The sequence below is a fragment of the Sesamum indicum genome, linkage group LG8 (genome assembly GCF_000512975.1).
Source record: "Sesamum indicum cultivar Zhongzhi No. 13 linkage group LG8, S_indicum_v1.0, whole genome shotgun sequence".
NCBI classification, from domain to species: domain Eukaryota; kingdom Viridiplantae; phylum Streptophyta; class Magnoliopsida; order Lamiales; family Pedaliaceae; genus Sesamum; species Sesamum indicum.
This window is the reverse complement of record NC_026152.1, coordinates 19,086,163-19,106,716: the sequence shown is the minus strand read 5'-3', so window position 1 is coordinate 19,106,716 and position 20,554 is coordinate 19,086,163. Positions and strand designations below refer to the sequence as shown.

Below are 20,554 nucleotides of genomic sequence, written 5' to 3'. Positions count from 1 at the left end.
TCACTTACATTGTACTCCAGAAAAAAAACTTTTTGTTTATTCCTTTTTTTCGTGTTGTTTAGGTTGATAACCATGATGTGGTGAGAGATGCAGCGAATCCACCATATCCAATTGGGGCTGGTGAAGTAGTGGTAAGAGATTCATCTCCTGGGCTGTTAGAAGAAACCAGCCTGGATCTATTAGGAAGAGTAGTCAGCTGCACTGATGAAGAGCCAGCTTCTTTGTTAAACCCGAAAGAACCCTTCTTTTGGTTGAATGATTACCAATGTTCTGTATGTGGGATCGAACTGCCTCCCAGTTTTGTTGAGGAAAGACAAGAGCATTTCGATTTTCATCTTGCTGAGAGGCTGCAAGATGAGGAATCAAACAACCTTAACAGAGTTCTCAAGCCGAAGCAAAGGTGAATATTTGTTCAAATAGCTTTATCATGAGTACAGGCTAACCTTTCGATCTCCCCCCTTGCCCTTGTTAAATAAGATTCCACAATCTAAATAGCTGTATACTTGTACCAGGTTCACCCACAAGGATCAAGTGAGCGAGAGTCGGCAGAGAAAGAAGCAGAAAGCATCTCCTTCAGACGGTAAGCACATTCCAATTGATATGTTCTTTGCAAAAACCAGTCAAAATTTTTGATACTATCCAGTTACAATTTATTTGTTTTATGTGTAACACAAGTGCATCATTATGATTGTTTAAGCCTGTCCCTTGTATATGTCCGAGAACTGCATTGCATGATGAACCCATCGCAATAAAATAATTTTACTGTTGTACTTATTTCAATTATCATTTTCCGTATCTATAAAAAATGTTTGTTTCTTTCAACTTCTCTTTTTCTGTAACTTGTATGAGTTCAGTTTGTTATTTCATTTCATGTTCCTGCATTGATTATTTAAGGATGTACTGGATTATTGACTTCTGTCTTGATTTAATGGTATAATTATTGCTTCTCTTTTTCTTTAAAAAAAAAAACAAAAAACTTGAATATTCATGACATTGTTCTTGGTTGGGGTCTTTATTCATTATTTTTCCCCTCTTTAACAATGAAAAGTGCAGGTACAATAAGTAGTTGTCTTGTCAAATTCTGTCGTACAAACTGCACTAACTAAAGCAGATCCCCCTAGACCACTCTGATTGCAGATATTTATGCAAGAACTTGGATCGTTTAAATCGCAGGGTCGACCATGTAGACCAAACGAGCAGTCTTTTCCTTGACCCAAACAACCTGCATTCAACCAATACAAATTGCAGAAAAAAAGTGTTAGAGACTAATAAATTGCTCATGTACTTTAGGTTATAACCAATGAAACTATTAAAATATAGGAACGGTACTAGAAAAATTTCATACCCGAAATCAGAGTGAAATAGAATATGAGAACCAAAATGGACGCCGTGGGCTTTGCCATATTCAATGTTTAAACTATTCGTATCTTCTGATCAATTTTTTAATTGCTAATGACAAAGAAATCCTTGTTGCATGCCATGCTTATTTATACTTCTAATGTTGCTCATAATCTAAACTAGATTTCTTATTTACCACAAAGTAGTATATGTAAGGTTTCTGAAATCCTTGAACTCAATTTTGGATTAAGGATGTTATTGATATCTCATAAAAATCTTTGACCTTTTTCTTTTTGATGGATTCATAAAAAACTTTGACTTAAACATTGTGCTTCGATATCTCTACTTCCAGGACGCATGCGCACGCGCACACACAGACACAAGTCTGTCGAGTAAGACATTCAAGACATCTAGAATTAACAGAGGCTACCTATAATCAGGAGGCAGTATGAATTGGGGAAAGTTTTTAATCGATTTCATAAAATCAAATTAATTATAGCAAGTGAGATATGTATGTCATGTAATTGGTATTATTTTGAATTGTACACAATAATATAATAAGTATACTACATTTGCTATATAATTAATTCAAATTTTGATCATATTTAGTCTAGATTAGAATTTCTCATGAAATTGGAGCATTATCGCCTTTACCAGTGCTAGAAAAGAGGCATTAGTCACAATAGAAATAGCAGCGGCCGGCCACGTCTGGATCTTAGGCATGAACTGCGATTTGCCTACGCACAGCATATGGTACGTTGCCGCACAACCTGTTGTTTCCAAAAACTACATCTACATATACATATAATGTCGATGATACTAAAATTTGCTATGAAATAATATCTTCATAATTTTTGCCTACACTTTGGGTGGGGTGGGGTTCGTCAATTATTTAACGTAGTCTATTTAGTGATATTTTGCCACTAAATTTATTGTTTTGTTATATTCTAATTAAATGCAGTTGTGGATGGTGGGAAATAATAAAAAAAATATTAGAGTTACATAAGTTCCTTGCGATTACTAAAATAATTTGAAAAAATATTACATACTTTGCACATATAATATTTAAGGGTAATGTATGAAAAAAAATATCACATGTATAATGGTGACTGATCCTGAGTAGACCCACAAAATTGTAGCAGATCCATCCCCTGACACCAAACCTTCAAAGATCAAATGGAAGCATGATCTTTATGATGAGTATCGAGGCCAATAGGAGTCGTCCAACCCCAAAGAACGATGAAGACCAAGTTTCAAACACTGAAGCTCTCTTGGCTTCTTAAGTATTATTATTCAGTAGCTTTATCTGCTGATAGCATGTAGTGAAAAAAAAAACAATATTACTACCTCTTTTCAGCAGCATAGTTGGTTGTTTCTTTACTTGTGCATCCCGTTTGAAATATGGATTATGTGTTCTTTTTGTATGTCTAGGAATCAGATAATGGTTCTTTTTTGCTTGGCTTGGTTGCTGGAAGAAACATTGACCTACAATTGCCCAGAATATCAGCCTTTCTTTTAACTCGTTATCTGTTTTGGCGGATCCATGACTGGAAAATACAATTTCTTCTCTCTGTTTCCATAATGCATACGGCATACCAATAAACAATACGATAAAACATGTCATACAATTGTTCAAAAGAAAACAACTGACATATAAATCCACAAGCTCCTTGCAATTAAAAGGTTAGGTTGGGGTTGAATAATAAACAACCTACAGCTAATTGTGTTTTTTTTTTATTTATTTATTAAGAAAGAAATAAAGGTTCATTCAAATACAGATCAACCTAAAAGTTGCTAATCTGACAATACCATGATATTTTTTGTGATTGCAGAACATTTGCTGCTGCATTGTAGTTCCGAGCGTACCGCAAACAAGTATCGTGATTTGATGGAACATGACTGTCAAACCTTTTTCTCTAAGTTTGATGCACCTATTCTAGGAGTTAATAAAAGAAACCAAATTTCTTTTAGCATAAGCTAAGTAACACCTGAGGGTTACAGGATTAGGTCAACATAGATTAGAACCCCAAACAGCAGCAAGAAGTTGTTTTACATCTTTTGCTTATAAACTTGAGAGCAAATGTGGACATCAAGACAGATGCTTTTCATCCACAACTCTTAAGGCAACAGCAGCTAAATTCATAACTTGTCCAGTGTATTGCTAGTTCTTCAAGAGGGAAGTTAATTCCATTGTAATATACTGCAGTCTTCACGTAAGACAATATCAAAAATGTTATCCAGCAGCCATATTTCATGCATAATGGCACAAGAACAAATAAAGGTATAAATGCAAATTGTCTGACCTGAAAAATCAAATATGAAGATCTTCAATGTCAGTTAAGTGGTCTGCACTACTACGGGACCTCTTATCCAGCTTACTAACAACCAGCTGACCACATGCACCACTTATGTCTTGACCCATTTGCTTACGGACTGTTGTTCGGATGTTATAAGTGCCTCTAAGTATTCTCTGGAATATTGTCACTTTCACATGGCTGCTGGTTTTATAAGAACTTAGAGAGCCAATTGGATTAAAAGGAATCAAGTTCACAACCTGCAGTCGATATCAAAGATTGAATTGGATCTATGTATGAGATGCCTTAAAATCAACCTCTTAAATTTAGCACATAGAGCAAATGCTGCACTTCAAATCTTACCACTTGAAATGTCTCTAGCAATTTGCCAAGCAGGTGGGCATGCTGCTCCTCATCATTCACGCCATCAAGCATTATGTACTCGATAAATATTTTCTGCTGACTACAGAAATACCAAATGAGATACTCTGTCCATCTCCCAGGGACAATAAAAACATGCTCATGAATGACTGCGAAACCATAATCTGGACAAATAATGTAAATGCAGTTCAAAGAAAAAAAATTACCAGACCTGCTAGTTTGATATTCTCGCAATGTATTCATTAGTCTTTCCAAAGGGAAAGCCCTTGCAGCAGGCATTATCTGACAGCGGATATCTTGTACTGGCGCATGCAGTGACACTGCAAGGTTCAAGTTTGGTATATCTCTCTGCAGCTTGCTAATAGCATGGATCACACCAACCTGTGCATAATTTTGCACATCGTTCATGATCAAGCAGATCATTAACAAAATTTAAGATAATCTATAACCAGAAGGAGAAAGTGTTACTTCCCATACAAATAGGAGGAAGAACTACAAAGGTTAATATAATAAGCAACAAAAACATGCTACTTGCGAAATAAAAGTAAAAAAAGAAGGCGTCTAGCATGGAACAAATATGTCATTCACCGTTGAGACAGTAATTTTCTTTGGTGACAGCTGAAATGGAGGAGCAGTCATGACTCTGATAGCTTCCACCACCGCAGAGTAATTGTTTAGTGGCTCTCCCATTCCCTGTCACAACAAATAATCATTAGAACTAACCAACAATCCAAGTTCATGACCACCACAGCAGTAACATCAGTTACAAACGTGAGAATCTTTTTTGACTTTTGAAGGATAAGTAAAAACCTTACTGAAGCAATGGCTTCAGCAACCTATTCCAGTTTGCAGAAAAGACAAAATAATTCTACAGGGCATTATTTTGTGTGAACTTCAATATCATTCTTGTTCAAATACAGAGAATACGGTGCTTAATCCAATAGAAGATTTGTTAACCAAAAAGTTGACTTCAAACAGATCAAACATTTAATGAAACTCTAACAAGGAAAAGAACGCAATTCTCTATCATTTGGCCTTTACTTTACCTCTGTGAACAAGTGTCTAAAAGAATTATATATTGCCATGGAATATTTAAACAAGCAAGGGTGTTTTGGATCAACATGGCTACGCGATATCAGTTTATGCTGGATATGCTTATTATATTCCTTATCATAGAATCACTGGAAGCCAGATAACTGCAATAGAGCATGTCATAATAATAGTTTGTCCAGCTATCAAACTCAATCTTACATATCAGTTTAGACTGTAGTTTGAAATAGGTTGCTTTTAAACTGAATTTAGAAAATATGACCGAACACATCCATAACGATGTTAATAATGAAAAAAATTCAAGCCAACATTGAAAATGCATGCAACTTCAAATGATTCTAACATATTCTCAATACTTGAAATTGTTTGGCTAGGATAATTATCAAGTTTACAATTAATTAACTAATAAAGCCCTAAATAATTCAATAACATACTGATATACAGTCTACGACATTGGAAGAGAGAGATTACAATACCATAAAAACAACATTTCGAATGGATGATATGCGAGAAGCATGCACTAATTGTTCCAGAATTTCTCCTGATGAAAGATTGCTTTTAAATCCCATACTTCCTGTTGCGCAAAAGTTGCAACCCATTTTGCAGCCAACCTAAACTCACAAAGAAAGTAAGAACCCAGTTATTAAAATATTCAAGTATTCAGAATAAATTAGTGATGATATGTTTGACCAGTACTGGAGCATCTCCTACCTGAGAGGATATGCACAGGGTTGACCTAGGGCCACCAGGACGAGGCTTTCCATCATATTTACCCAATCGGGTATCATATCTCATTATCACAGCCTCCACAAATTCTTCATTCTGGCCAAAAAAAGATGATAGTTGTAAGTATGGCCAGAATACAAATATTACATCATAACACCATCAACAGGGAACCCACCCAACTCCCCACCCTGAAACAATGTCTTTCCCTGGCAACAGAAAATGGTGTCCTTTAAACCATCAAACAGATCATTACATACTAAATCCTTAGACACTTAAGTTCCTTGGAAGAAGAGGTGGACAAGGTGGGTTGGGACCCCCTCTATTCTAAATAAATGGTAAGTTCTCTACTTGATAGCTTTAGCTCTTGATCACTCTATTAACGTATAATTAATCGAAAAGCAGCAAATATAGAGAAGCGTTCATATAAAACACAACCACTTGCAAGAAAACTTAAAACCAACCTTCTGTTCAAAAACGCAAATCCCCACATTCCGCACTCAAATTGTAAAATCACAAGAGATTTCGATAATTACCGCCGATATAACAATCGATCCCAGTTACCTGTAGTTTGATGAGGAGCTTAGTAGTGACCCCGTCAGAAGAATCTACGGCGGAATGAAGAGTTGAAGTGCAGGGTTTGAACTTGGAATTGAGGAGAGTATAAGCTGCGGAAGGCAACGACGGGATTTCATCCCATCGGCAATGAGGATTTAGCAAGACGTGCTTCCAGACGAGTGGAACGAAATTAGGGTTTACACCGGCGCTCTGAAACTCGGATTTAATGGCGGAAGCATCGAACACCGATTTGTATGCCATCGGCGAAAGTTAATCCAATTTTGCAGTTTAAAGGGTTTCTATTTTTTGTCTCCACATATTGGTATTTGTTGGGTGTTTGCAAACTAGTGGCATCATCATTAGATTTACAACTTTAATCAATAACCTATTTATATATATTATTTTTTTTGGTATAATTATAGAAATATTCTCAAACCATCCAAAATAAATAAATAAATATTTTGTGTAATAGTATTAATGTTGTTTGGATGAATGATATCATGTATGGATAGATTTAAGAAAAGGGGGAAAATGCAATTTACCAACAATTTGAGAAATGAGTAAATAAATTACTCAATGTGTCTAGGAAAAAGAAGTAAATTGTCCCTTTATATAAATCATATATAGATGCGTAATTTGTTTTATTTTTTGGAACACGGGGTATTTTGTAATTCTTTTTTTATAGTGGGGTATTTATTCGTTTCACATATATATTTTTAAGAAAATAATGTTTACGATCTTTATGAAATGCATATATATTTTTTTTAAAAAACTATGAATAATGTTTATGTAGAAACATTATGAATGCATCAAGGCCAAACACAATTACTTAATAAACTTATTAGTTAATTATTGTTAAAAAAATTAATATCAACAATAAGATGGAATTTTACTATATATTACTACTTAACTATATATAAACTAAAACATACATGATAGGAAAAAGAATTAGAGAAATGTAAGAAATAATTTGACAAGTAAACTAAACATATCTCTCTAGATATATATAGATTTTAAACTTATAGTTCTTTTATTTAATTATAAAAATTTCAATTTACCACTTAAAACAATAAAAAATAATATTGTTGAATTTGGATAAGTTGGGATGGAGATGATGATGATGATGATATTCATGGTTTTAGCGTAATTGCATGGGAAAGAAGAAAAGAGAGAATTGTTGGGTTTGACCGGTATTCCTGCCTTTTAGTGGCTCTTTTCTTGTTACTTTGCTGAAAATTCTCGTTACTTTCATGCATCCATCCCTCTCCTCCTCTTCTTTTGGATCCCACAAACCTCCCATATAGCCTATTGCATTATTTCCGTTGGATTTTTTTATTGCTTTTAGACAAATTTGAAACCCTGATCAAGTGGAATCTTGACAACAACACTTGGAATTTAGAACCCAAAATCTTTATTTTCATCTTCTGTTTTCCCTCGTTGGGTATCGATCGGTGCGCATTCAACAACTGGATGTAGTGGGTTGATTTTATATATTATTTTCAAGAAACCTACCTGTACACATGGTTAAAATGGCTTCTTTAAAGAATGGGGTTCTCTTGAAGCTTCTTGAGGACATGAAAATGGAAGACATTGCGTTGGATGATGATCCGAAGCCGGTGTTGTTGCAAATCAGGAGCATAATCCCTGTACTGGAAGAAGGTGATTTATGGCCTAACAGAGGATTTTTCCTCAAGGTTTCTGATTTGTCGCATGCATTCTATGTTTCCCTGACTGATCAACAGAATGAGATGATTCTTGGGAACAAATTGAAACTCGGGCAGTTTATATATGTAGAGAAATTGGAGAAGGCAGAGCCTGCTCCATTGATGAAAGGGGTGACACCGGTTCCAGGCTGGCGCCCCTGTGAAGGAACTCCTGTAGATATTATTCCACCACCGAATTTGGTGAAGCTTCTTGAAGCATCTGGGGTTGATTCAGTTGTTGAGAAAGGTGTGATCTTGGAGAAAAAGATTTCAAAGCCTCAATCCATTTCAAGAAAGTTGATCCGGGGCACTTCTGGTTCTGAATCATCTATTAAAAGAAATGAAAGATTGAAGGGTGGGTATGAGGGGAGGCGTCGCTCTTTGAGCGCCTCAAAACCTCGTCGGAGCGAAGTCAGTTTTGCGTTAAAAGCAGAAGATTTTGAGAAAGTCAGTTCACCTGATGAACGTAGGCTGAGCTCTGTTGATAATGATAGTGATGGAGATAGTGTGATATTGTCGTCCTCATCAGCACAAATGGCAAAGAGAAGAAGCTGGACCGAGTCAGAAATTATGGGAGTCAAGGAAATTTTTGATTCTTCAGTAGTCAATCATGAAATTAAGCTGCCACCTCGGAGCCGTAGTGCAAATGTTAGTTTCTCAAACTTTTATCTAGTTCATTAAACTGCTTTCTTTCAATGATAATGATATATGTAGGACTTACTATGTGGTAATGGAGGAAGTATAATGGCATTTAGACTAGAAAGGTTTATAGTAAGCCTACATTTTAAAGTTTAAACCATCAAAGTTCTATACTTAGATCTTCGAGTCGATCAACAAAAACTACATAAGGTTTATATACCAAACCTCACCTCAACAGGGTTTTAAGATTGCTCATTTGAGGAAGAGATTTGAGTGTTGTATTAGTTAAAGTGGCATGGAATCTGGAGAAGGCCTCAAAAAGATGTGGATGGTTTTCCCTCTTGTCTGATGAAAAGAAGTTTGTAATGCTTGATAGATAGTATCGGCATCAATTGCTGGGATTTGTTTTTTTTTTCTTTTGATAATTTTAGTTATAATTTGCTGAGTTGTATTTCATTAGATTCCAGCTTATTCATGTTGGCAAACCTCTTTCTTGTGTTATTGGTATCAACAGGTTTCACCTATTCGTTCTGTTGGGTACGACAGCTCTGATGATAATTCGAGTTCAACAACAACAAGAAGGGCTTCATCAGTGGGTTCAGCAAAGAGATTAACCAAGAATTCCAGCAAAAGCCAAACGCCTGCAACGAAGATCAATAATGTGCAGATACCGAATTCATTATGCAGTTTACACGAAAGAAAAGGGGCAGAAACTGGAATATCATGGAACTCCCTTCCACCAAATTTAGTGAAGTTTGGCAAGGTATTATCATAATATCATCAGAAACACCATGTTTAAATATACTTGTTTCAAGTTATGATTTTTCCAGCTTCACAAAGGCCAGAAAAACATGTATGAAATAATATCTTATATATGTATTTACGAACAAATTAACATGAAGAATCTTAGTGAGTAATGCATCTAGCATCTCCTTCGTTTAACAATGGCATGTAAGTGATCGTACTATTTACAGACCATGTAAAATGAAGATTTTTTTCCTTAATTGCAGGAGGTCATAAGGCAAAGAGACATTGCTCTGTCTGCTGCTGCTGATGCTCTCCAAGAGGCTTGTGCTTCAGAAAGATTGCTCAGCTCCTTAAGGTGAGGAAATACATGCTCATGAATATTTTGAGTCTATATATTTGGCAAAAATGAACAGAATGTTGAGTGAATTTCTTGTTTAAAATTTTTGGTAATTACTGTTATATTATGATCTAATCGAACATCCTAAGATGAATTAGCAGTATGGGAGATTTTAACAGACCGCTTAGGGAACCGTTAAAATTAAACGCTTATCCAGTAGGTGAAAAGCTAGCTGTTGGTAGAGGCAAAATTTTATTTCCTTATATACTTGGGAGTGCAGAGTCCTGCACTAGGCCATGACGGTTGCTGTCCCAATAAGTGTCATGTGTTGGATAGTTAGTCCTTGGCTAGTTACATTAGATGGTGCTGGTAATGAATGCCATATGTTGTGGCATTTTAAGTCTTGATGCCCTACGTTTGTGAATGTGACTTATCTAGGTAGAGTTTGGTATAAGATTTTCAATTAGCATATTTCAAACTTGATAATCTTTTTATTGGAATGTATCTAAGCGATAACTGAGTTGGATTGACAAAATTATGCGACGTCATATAACCTATACTTGTCTTTCTCTTCTTGGGAACTGACTATGGTGATATTATCATGACTTGAACATCAGAAGAGCACAATTACAACCTTTTACCTTCTGTTACAACTCTCTTCCCTTGTGTTGAGTATCAATACTCTCTCCCTTCTGCATTTTCTTACCTTTAAACTTTGTACCATATATCCGGAAGATGTCTTCATTTTTCAACTAATGTTCATCGTTATTCAGTAGCTCACAAGTTTTTAAAAACCTTCAGGCTTACACTTCTGGCCATCTTTTGTGCAGTACATTGTCACAGTTTCCCCTGGGCGAAGGAGAAGATCTTCAGCCATATGTCGATAAGTTTTTTGAACTTCAACACGACTTAGCTCGTACTAGATTGATAATGCAGTCTCTGACAAGCATAAGTCCACTTAGAACCCAAGAAAGCGTTTCCTGCACCACCAATTCTGTCAAGGAAACACTGACTGTCGCCCTTGAAAGAAAGAGAAATGCAGTTGCATGGATAAAATCTGCTGTGGCTGTTGATCTTTCCCCGTCCTCCGCTCCAAATTTTCCCTCAACTAATTCCATGGAAACCACAAACAGCCTGAAGAAAACCAGCCCATCAAGCCGTAGCAATAAACCAAAAGGTGCTTGTATCATTAAAAAGGATAGGAGCAGTGCTGATATCACTGTTCTACTGGCTTCTGACAAAGGAGATTGCCAGGGTGAATGGACTAGTGGAAGTACTCTACCTGCAGCTGCCGACTTGGCTGCGTCTCTGCAGGATGAATGTAGAAAGTTGTTCTTGAGTTACGTTGAAAAATACCTCGACGAACTTGAGCAAAAAAGCTTGTCAATGCAATCCGACAGTCAGATTGCAGCGATGATGTATAAGGTCAAAATGGTGAATGACTGCCTGGATGTGATTGTGAACATAGAGGGCAATCCTCAGGAAGGAGGAAGAGGCGGTTGTGCTTACTTGGAAGACTCTGAAGCTGAAGCTTACCGGAGGGTAAGGAATAAAATCTATGGGATCCTATTGAAGCACGTCGAGAGGACTGCCATGGTTCTCGAACGTTTGAACGGATCTACGTGATTATCAACGAAACCACAATGCCTAGATGTCTCTAGATCATGAGGTACAGTAATTAGTTACTCGTACTCAGAGGATGAAACGAGATTACAACGTAAACGGAGAATGTTATCAACAGATTGTGCTGGTAATCTTCTTGGAAGAAACACATTTCCATTAATCTAGGACGTCTGGTGTTGTTTATGCTGTTGATTCATTACCGGGATATGTGATGTACATAGAATGTAAGCTATATGATCGTAATACACTCAATTACTCGCTGCGTGTTCGTTTGCCAACAGTGGAATATTGAATTGTCCATTCATTTCAATTTAAATTTTCTTATTCTTATTATTATAATTATCATATCAAAAAAGGAAAATAGGACCACATCGTAGTATATAAATGCTGTGGTAGGTAGTGAACGTGGTTAGGTGATCCTTACTTCCATAATAAATTACCCCTAGACAGTGAAATAGGGTAAATTATCATTGTTTTTTCTAAATTTGATATAATTATAAATATCTTTTTTTATTATTTGAAATAATCAGTGATTTTATCTTTGGGGTCTTTATATATTTGATTATGTTTTTGGTACAATAAAAATATTAATAATTTCAGTTCAAATCAACAGCATGTCTTCAAAATTATAAACTGTTGCTTATAAGGTACTTACAAAATTACCCATTAATTCATAGAAAGAATCAAACCCCACAATTACACGATTGAAGATGGTTATTCTTTATTAAATGAGGTAATAAATATCGACAGTCACACGCTAAATGCTAAGTAACAAGAAAACAAACGTGTGAAATGTCCTTATGTGAAATTTCCTTTTCATAGGTTGAGTCCTCATCAAGAATGCAAAACTAAAGATTCACATGTTTTTTTATCCAACTTGGCTCTATCTGTAGAGATTTTTCGTGGACAGCAGCATCCAACAGGAGCTGAGCGTTTAACAATTCAGCTTTCCTGAATCCTCATCATCTCGTGCCTTAATATAGACTAAAAAAGAAATAACAGTTTTGTTTAAGCTACTCACATCAGAAATTCAGAATATTGGAATCGAAACAGACAGGAATATCAAACATATCTCTGAAATAAATTTTATCATTTGACCCATTTCGTCAAGAATCATGCAACTGACCTGTAGGATTCAAACATGTTGAACAGATTTAGAAAATGGAATAGTTTTATTGCAATCAGTGACTTCATTTTCCTTTGTTTTTACCTTCAAGAATTTGAGGGGTCAAATGAAGAGGGACTCTTGCATGACCGTGTATCACGTTGTAATAGAGTCGTCAGGCTTTTTCTAAACAATTGTATGTCAGATTATATTGTCTAAATAAATAAATTAGTGTAGGTTAGCCACATTATCTTGTTTAGATTTAATGCAAGGTTTTATTTTAATAATTTTTTGTTTGAATAAATAACTTCTTTATTTCAGTAACCACTGTTTTCAAGACAGAAACAAACAAGTTTCGATATAGAATTGTCAATGTGTAGTAAATCTAACTCCGCTTGACTCTTTAATCTTAATTAGTCTGCTAACACAGATTTCCGTCCTTTTTAAGTCTCAACAACCCACAATCTCACGGACAAGCACACTCAGTGCGTGTTGGAGTTACTTCCAAGAACTCCAGAAAAGTAAAGAAACAGCCCCCAATTTTAGCTCTAATTCAAATCCCAGTTTTTGTTGCTCCTTCTGGAAGCCCAAGCAAATGGGGTGTTCTGAAAGACCAAAAGGTGCAATCTTGCTGGGGCTTTTGCTGCTAACTTTGGCAGAAATAGTGGTGGGTCGGTTTGTGGTTGAGAAGAACAGCTTGAGGGTATTATCACCGGACAGCATAAAGGGAACTCATGATAGTGCCATTGGCAACTTTGGGATTCCACAATATGGAGGAAGGATGGGTGGAACTGTGGTGTATCCCCGAGACAACAGGAAAGGCTGCAAGAGTTTTGATGATTCTGGGATTTCTTTCAAGGCTAAAGCTGGAGCTCTTCCCAACTTTGTTCTTGTTGATCGTGGGGGTACATGCTCTTGTTTTCTTTTGAGCTTCTTTGAGGAATTTTGGGTTTCTTTATTTTTAATGTTTTGTTTTAATAGAGGATAAGCTCCCTCTAAAATTTCCTTTATTTTTTATTCTAGTGAAGTTCTTGGTTATTGATACCGAGTTCAGATATCCCTTATATAACTACTGTTCACTACAAATATTTCATTAGATGGTTCCTGATTAAGGTTAAATTTGTTATTTATATTATGGATAAAATTTTTGTCTACTTTAGTTAATTTGCCTATTTGGATTGAACTTGAATTTGTTCTTTAGATTGTGAGTGAAGAGCTTAGTTGTGGTGAGTTATTTGATTTCTAGAGATACCCTTTGATTAATTCAGATGATTTTCTTGGTCATGTGATTCAGTGACGCTCACTGGGGGTCTTGCTTTGCAGTTTATAATTTTAATTTAGAGGCCTTACTTTGTGTTTGTGTCTATTAATTGCATTTATTAAGCAGCTTTTGGACACATTTCGGTTATCAGGAAACTTGTGTAGCTAAACTCAAATGATTCCAGACTATTGACAGACTTATTTTGGCTTAAACTTGTCAATTTTTAGTTGCAAGCCTTTCCAATTTTATCAAGTTGCTTTTGCTGTTATCAATTAAGACTTCAAATTGTTGCTTTGATGGTTCTAGGTATCCTTTTGCGTAAATATAATTCATGTCTAGCTGATAGACACCTTTTTGTGGTCTCATTATGAGGACATTTTGATGAAATTGAATGTGCTATTTCTCAAGGTTTAGATCCCATACTTGTGAAATATAGCTATTTCACCAATTGTTGGAATCATGATTTTCCATCGTTCTTAATTAGCTTCTTTTGGATTTCCATGAGCTACATATAATTGGAGCTGGAATGAGAAGCACTTTTGAAGTTGGATTGTGTAGGTTATATGTGTGAGTTTGGACAAAAAAGGGCACATTCCGTTTGAGTTATTTTAGGTGAATTCTGTTGCTTAATGAGTATTTGTAAGGAACAAGACTTTCCTACAATTTCCTGCTATGCAGCTTCATATTGCCTGGAGATGAGGATTATGTTTTTATCTATATTTCTATCAGATAAAAACATAATCCTGATATGATTCTCTGATAACTTCAACCTGTGCTGCAGATTGCTTTTTTGCTTTAAAGGTTTGGAATGCCCAGAATGCTGGTGCTGCTGCAGTTCTAGTGGCTGATGACCTTGATGAACCATTGATAACAATGGACTCACCTGAAGAGGATGGTGCATCTGCAAGATATATTGCAAACATAACAATACCATCTGCACTGATTGATAAAAGTTTTGGTGAAAAATTAAAGAAAGCAATCAGCGAGGGTGACATGGTGAATGTGAATCTTGACTGGAGGGAAGCTGTCCCCCACCCAGATGATCGAGTGGAATACGAACTGTGGACTAACAGCAACGACGAGTGTGGGGTTAAGTGTGATATGTTGATGGAGTTTTTGAAGGATTTTAAGGGGGCGGCTCAAGTGCTTGAGAAAGGTGGTTATACTCAATTTACACCTCATTATATAACTTGGTATTGCCCGCAGGCGTTCACCATTAGCAAACAATGCAAATCTCAATGCCTCAACCATGGAAGATATTGTGCTCCAGACCCTGAACAAGATTTCAGCACTGGTTATGAAGGAAAAGATGTGGTTCTTGAGAACCTGAGACAGCTATGTGTTTTTAGAGTGGCCAATGAGACCAAAAAACCATGGGTCTGGTGGGACTATGTTACTGATTTCCAAATCAGATGCCCCATGAAGGAGAAGAAATACAACAAGGAATGTGCTGAGCAAGTTATTAACTCTTTAGGTAAATATTTTTATCTTCCATCATAATTGTCTCTGAATATTGTGCAAAACATTATATTCTAAGTTTACTTGCATATCAGGTCTTGATCTGAAAAAAATTGAAAAATGCATGGGTGATCCGGAAGCTGATTCAGACAATCCTGTTCTGAAAGAAGAGCAGGATGCTCAAGTGAGTATTGTAATCAATTTTCTTACAGCATTATCAAGTGAACAGTCTTTCTGTTGTCTCTTATTATTTACGTTCTCTCTGTTAATAATCATATAAAATGCCTGAGAAGTAAAATTTCTGTAGATTGGAAAAGGATCACGTGGTGATGTAACCATTCTGCCAACTCTCGTTGTGAATAATCGTCAATATCGAGGTTTGTTTTCTGCACACATAATTTCCTCCAAGCAGTTAAAATATGATATTTTTCTGATTTGCTTTTTCTGCAGGGAAATTGGAGAAAGGTGCTGTTTTGAAAGCTATATGTGCTGGTTTTGAGGAAACCACGGAGCCATCAGTTTGTCTGGGTGGTGGTATGTTACTTACAGAGTTAATTTGACTGTTGAGTGGAATGAGTGAACTTGGAGATGATATTTTCTAACTGCAGATGTGGAAACAAATGAATGCTTGGAGAACAACGGTGGCTGCTGGCAAGACAAGGCAGCTAATATTACAGCTTGCAAGGTACTTTAGTGTAATTTAATGTTTTGCCTTAAACCTTTTATCTTCTTACATTTTCGTGTACACATTCAGGACACATTCCGAGGAAGAGTATGCGAATGCCCTGTGGTTAATGGTGTGCAGTTTAAGGGAGATGGTTATAGGTCTTGTGTTGGTATGTAAATGGTTACCATTTGTTTAGCAAATAGTTCCTATTAATCTATCAGGAAATGCCTGCTAAAAGCAACCTCTCCTTTGAATTGTTTCATCATCCGCATCAACTCATTATGCTCGACCCGTAATAGATTTTCAAACACATGGAAAAAAAGTCGTAAATATGGGATATTGTTTCAATATTCCATGTTGTTTGACATTATGATTGAAGTAAATCCCTGAATTTCGAATTCCAATAGACAAGTAATGTTACCCACAAACTGCCTTGATTTTTCACTGGTGCATCTCATAACTCATTCCAAGCTGAGATGAAATATGGAAATCATCTTGTGGATGTTAGGCTATATATAACTCAAGGAGGAGGTGGACCCAGGTCGTTTCTTCTGCAACTATATGATTTAGTTACCCTTTGGGCATACTCTAGTCATCATGACATCTTTCTAAAATTGAGTTTCTCTAGAGAAGGTGCTATGAGAATCTCAACCTTTTGTTAGTGCATATGATGGATGAGGATTCTCAGCTATTTGTCTTGAGAAAAAAGATGGGAAGATTGGATGTAGACAGTCTTAAGTATCAACCCACTCAGGATAGCATGGCAATACTTTGAATGAAAATATCAACTTGTCTTGGTGCATGTAATTAACAAGATTCTCAAGGTTTAGAATTTTCAAGTCGCTAATGTAGAGGGAGACATTTATTAACCAATGGACTGAATATCAATACTATATTCTCAGGCTGTAAATGTAAGTTTGTAATAATTATTTTACAGTGCACATGCCTTTGCTGTATAAATTTCATTTAAAGTCTCACTCCTTGTCTTATTCTTAGCTTCAAGAATTATGTTAAAATTTTCCATTCTACGAATATATCAAGCCATCGTGATCAGAATATTACCTGAATAGATCTTTCCATATGCAGCAAGTGGACCGGGGCGTTGCAGAATAAATAACGGAGGCTGTTGGCATGAAAGCAGAAATGGAGTCGCTTTCTCTGCTTGTGTGGTTCGTGATCTTTTATATTTTGTATCTTAGTCCCAAGCTAAAAGTTGCATGAGATTGGAATTTCTTTGATATTTCTTAACAGGATAATGAAGAGGGAAAATGCACATGTCCTCCAGGATTTAAAGGTGATGGTGTTAACAGTTGTGAAGGTAAGAACTTTCTATATAACATTCTTATGTCCTAAACACCTTCCACAATAATCTGCTTTGATGTACTTCATTTTGATTTACTGGCTAAGTTTTTGTCTAGCTAGATGGTATGTCATAGCAGCCTGGTTTCCTTGCTCCGAGGTATCATTTGCATGAGAATGAAGGTTTAATGTCCCTCCTTACTCAAAGTAATAATAATAATTCCTGAGAAACATCACCTCGGTCCTCAGCAGTTGGGAGTTTCACCCTACATCCCAAAATTTTTCCATATATCAATTATCAACAAAAGTATACCTCAACAATAATGTCTTATTTTTAGCTCCTTCAACAAATTCACTTGATGAGCTATCCTCAGGCATGTTCAGAGAAAGAAAATATTTTGTAATTTTTGTAACTAATAAGCTCCACTAACAGTAAACTAAAACAAAAATCAATTTGGAACCTGGTATGAATAACCAGCATTTCAACTGTTTTAACAGAAAGGAAGGAAAGAAGCAAACTAAAGAAAATTAAAGAAAAGGAACAATGGATTACAATTGAGGAGACTTTACTTGATATCAGGGATGAAGACCAACAAGCAGGTCTAGATGTAAGATTGCATGAACTATACATTTCCTAGTACTCAGTTATCAAATGACATATCTCGGATGACATAGCATTCACCACCCACCTCAACACTCTTCTTGACTCGGCCCCATATTTCCACAACATATTCTTCATCTCCCAAATCTTGAGGCAATAAAATCATGAGCTAAAGAAAAGGAACTAGGATTGTCTTGAAAGTCTAAAACTGAAGGTGGATTATAGTTGCATCCTTCAACACCTCATTTTGACAGTGGAACAATTGAACTGAAGAAACCCACAATCAGCCAACTGGATTTTCTATGTTGAAGTTAGTCTAATTTATTTCTCAGAAATAAAAGAGTTCCTGACTTTGTCACTGTCGATTAATGATGATGGAAATTAAGACTTCATATTACTGTTAGATGCACGGGGCAAACTGGTCAATTTCAGAGTTTGTATAGGCAGGTGTTTTTGTTGCATTGTACGTCAAACTTAGGTTGTCTGATCCATATTCCAGGAGCCAGCCTAATTGATCCGCGGTCTATAATATATCAAAGGCCAAAAAACGTTGAAACTAACACCAAGATGGGCTTGATTGGTTTTTCTTATATTGATGGGTGAAAACATCAAATGTTCTGGATTATTCCATGTCGATAGTGGGCCAACATTGGACTGACGTGTCATTATGCACACTGTTTGGTGTTTTCCAACGCAATCCATGTAAGAAAAATCCACCTATTTTATAGATGTATCTATCAAAATCACTGCAAGCAAACGAGCCTAAAAATTTTCAAAAGCTTGAATCAAACTTGATCCGTTACACTTCTAGTTGAAAGCGCTTTTTTTTTTCTGTAAGATATCTTTTTATTTGCAATAATGGAAATAGCAAACTTCATTGGGAAGTTGAGGGTGACATGAATATGGTGTTATGCTGAATTGTATGTCACCTATTAACAACTATATTCCCATCATTTACATAGACCTGATGTGAAATTGGAGCTCAAATAACGAGTTATCATCATGCAGTTTGCTTGTTTAACTTCCACCCTTACACTCTTTTACTTTTAACACACAGATATCGATGAATGTAAGCAGAAGAAAGCCTGTCAATGCCCTGAATGCAGCTGCAAAAATACATGGGGCAGTTACGAGTGCACTTGTGGTGGGGACCTGTTGTATATCAGGGACCATGATACCTGCATAAGTCAGTCCGCTCGCAAATTTTTTATATTATGCATCTATAAGTTGCACTCCTGATCCTCAATTGGTTTCTGTTCTGCTGCTTTATGCAGGTAAGACTACAGAAGTGAAGTCTGCTTGGACTGCTGTTTGGATTATTTTGATTGCATTGGCTTTAGCTGCTGGTGGGGCTTATGTGGTGTATAAACGTAGATTGAGGGTAAGTTTTCTTTCTACTCACAAATGTCAGATATAAGCATTAGTTCCAAGTTCACCTCTAAAATTTATTCTTTAGTCAGATCTTACCCCTTAATTTGGAATATGAAACTGTTAATTATTAGATAAGGGATGAGGTATGGCGATAGATGCTGAAAGATGAACTAACAAACGGAAGAAATAAGTGACAGAATGTTGATGTTACTTGAGTTTCCAACAAAGGTGGTTGGCAAGTTGTGCTAATGATCTGATAATGTGCTGGATTTAGTTGAGACGTAGCACAGTTGTTTTGAGAGGGTTAATGCGTAAATCCTTTTAGCATCAATGGAATTTCTGTCATATCTTACCATCTACTATGAGATATTGTCACTTACTACAACTTTTCCATGGTTGCATTTTCAGTCATATATGGACTCAGAGATCAGGGCCATCATGGCACAATATATGCCTCTGGACAGTCAAAATGAAGTTCCAAATCACGTAGATGAAGATCGTGCTTGAAAATGCTGCTCAATCATTGTACTTCCTGCAAGGGTGATGTGGGGGCTCGTGTGACTGACCTTCTATCTCCAACAAAAGGTTTGAAGGTAGAATCATATTTTCTGAATGATTTGTTGGTTGATAGGTGAAATGAGAATCGTCCTGATGTCTTTTAATATGCAACACGTCCGAGTCAGGATTGCCTTTGGGGCACTTTTTCTAAAGAGATTAGGTTCGAGACATGTACACTGCATCATGTGACAGGTTGTGCTCCTCTAATTTAATCGAGAGTGTGTGACGATGTGCATCTTATTATTTCCATGTATATTCGTCGTGATTGCATGTTTCTTGATGCCGGTGGAGTCAACATTATTAGTTATACCAGAACTACATATTAGTTTATGCTATGTTCTCACTGAATGATGTTAGAATGTCCTCGTGCCCATGTTTGTTAAATAGTTCGTTGGAGCAATCTGGAATTCTTTTTAATGATGTTATACTTTTATATGTGCAAATGATGTCCATGTTGACATCTTGTTTTTTTAGCACTTGTTGAACATTTAATGCATAGATCTCAAGAATTACTGACACAGATGATGACTACTGTGCCTTAGAATAGGTTGACATCTTTTACTAAATTATACGGATCTGCTCAGCAGATCTATATACAAGTGATGTGAATAGTCTCCAGTTTAGTACAAGTAAATGTACTGTCTGATCATAAGAGAACTCTAAGCGGGGGATGGCATTTGGGCGAGTGAGTTTCTATGGGGACCGGCATAGCTGCTGCCCTGTGTGTCTATGTAGGTGCATTTGCACATTCTCGTCTACATTTACTGCTAATGCGCTAAAATATGAAATTGGGAACTGACATTTAGATGTAATCTCTAAGTTGTGCCACTTTCAAGAGCGT

General features: G+C 36.3%; 4 protein-coding genes and 1 long non-coding RNA gene across 6 annotated transcripts in view; 3 read left to right on the top strand and 2 right to left on the bottom strand.

Annotated features, from left to right (window-relative positions):
- LOC105169381 (DNA polymerase kappa) overlaps positions 1 to 780 on the top strand; it is a 6,233-nt gene extending 5,453 nt beyond the window's left edge. Inside the window, exons 13-14 of the mRNA XM_020696285.1 lie at positions 63 to 400; positions 513 to 780. Of these exons, the coding sequence (XP_020551944.1) occupies positions 63 to 400; positions 513 to 633 (459 nt within the window). The 3' untranslated portion in view covers positions 634 to 780. The remainder of the gene's footprint in view (positions 1 to 62; positions 401 to 512) is intronic.
- LOC110012461 lies at positions 647 to 1,464 on the bottom strand. The gene is made up of 2 exons (XR_002287685.1): positions 1,346 to 1,464; positions 647 to 1,222 (listed from the first exon to the last, which is right to left on the bottom strand). It is a non-coding gene; the product is annotated as an uncharacterized LOC110012461 (long non-coding RNA).
- On the bottom strand, positions 3,034 to 6,692 carry LOC105169382 (dual-specificity RNA methyltransferase RlmN). 2 transcript variants are annotated; one of them, XM_011089774.2, is made up of 8 exons: positions 6,351 to 6,692; positions 5,775 to 5,885; positions 5,540 to 5,674; positions 4,602 to 4,706; positions 4,225 to 4,394; positions 3,996 to 4,095; positions 3,642 to 3,892; positions 3,034 to 3,545 (listed from the first exon to the last, which is right to left on the bottom strand). In XM_011089774.2, the coding sequence occupies exons 1-7, from the start codon at positions 6,603 to 6,605 to the stop codon at positions 3,650 to 3,652; spliced, it is 1,119 nt and encodes a 372-aa protein (XP_011088076.1). In that variant the 5' UTR covers positions 6,606 to 6,692; the 3' UTR covers positions 3,034 to 3,545; positions 3,642 to 3,649. The 2 variants fall into 2 exon arrangements, with proteins under 2 accessions (XP_011088076.1, XP_011088077.1); XM_011089775.2 differs by having other exon boundaries at positions 3,034 to 3,538.
- LOC105169379 lies at positions 7,536 to 11,657 on the top strand. Its single transcript, XM_011089769.2, has 4 exons — positions 7,536 to 8,695; positions 9,201 to 9,449; positions 9,697 to 9,788; positions 10,601 to 11,657. Exons 1-4 carry the CDS (start codon positions 7,865 to 7,867, stop codon positions 11,394 to 11,396), a joined length of 1,968 nt encoding a protein of 655 aa, XP_011088071.1. The 5' UTR covers positions 7,536 to 7,864; the 3' UTR covers positions 11,397 to 11,657.
- On the top strand, positions 12,861 to 20,130 carry LOC105169378 (vacuolar-sorting receptor 3). The gene is made up of 12 exons (XM_011089768.2): positions 12,861 to 13,403; positions 14,541 to 15,233; positions 15,313 to 15,401; positions 15,525 to 15,594; positions 15,668 to 15,751; positions 15,826 to 15,902; positions 15,972 to 16,053; positions 16,971 to 17,053; positions 17,136 to 17,202; positions 18,842 to 18,970; positions 19,059 to 19,165; positions 19,564 to 20,130. Exons 1-12 carry the CDS (start codon positions 13,094 to 13,096, stop codon positions 19,660 to 19,662), a joined length of 1,890 nt encoding a protein of 629 aa, XP_011088070.1. The 5' UTR covers positions 12,861 to 13,093; the 3' UTR covers positions 19,663 to 20,130.

Coding starts and splice junctions, on each gene's coding strand:
- LOC105169378 (XM_011089768.2), top strand. CDS start 13,094: ATGGGGTGTTCTGAAAGACCAAAAGGTGCAATCTTGCTGGGGCTTTTG. Junction 15,752..15,825: donor ATCAGTTTGTCTGGGTGGTG/GTATGTTACTTA, acceptor TTCTAACTGCAG/ATGTGGAAACAAATGAATGC. Junction 16,054..16,970: donor TGGTTATAGGTCTTGTGTTG/GTATGTAAATGG, acceptor TTCCATATGCAG/CAAGTGGACCGGGGCGTTGC.
- LOC105169379 (XM_011089769.2), top strand. CDS start 7,865: ATGGTTAAAATGGCTTCTTTAAAGAATGGGGTTCTCTTGAAGCTTCTT. Junction 9,450..9,696: donor ATTTAGTGAAGTTTGGCAAG/GTATTATCATAA, acceptor CCTTAATTGCAG/GAGGTCATAAGGCAAAGAGA. Junction 9,789..10,600: donor AGATTGCTCAGCTCCTTAAG/GTGAGGAAATAC, acceptor TCTTTTGTGCAG/TACATTGTCACAGTTTCCCC.
- LOC105169382 (XM_011089774.2), bottom strand. CDS start 6,605: ATGGCATACAAATCGGTGTTCGATGCTTCCGCCATTAAATCCGAGTTT. Junction 5,675..5,774: donor CCCTGTGCATATCCTCTCAG/GTAGGAGATGCT, acceptor TTGTGAGTTTAG/GTTGGCTGCAAAATGGGTTG. Junction 4,395..4,601: donor AGAAAATTACTGTCTCAACG/GTGAATGACATA, acceptor AATTATGCACAG/GTTGGTGTGATCCATGCTAT.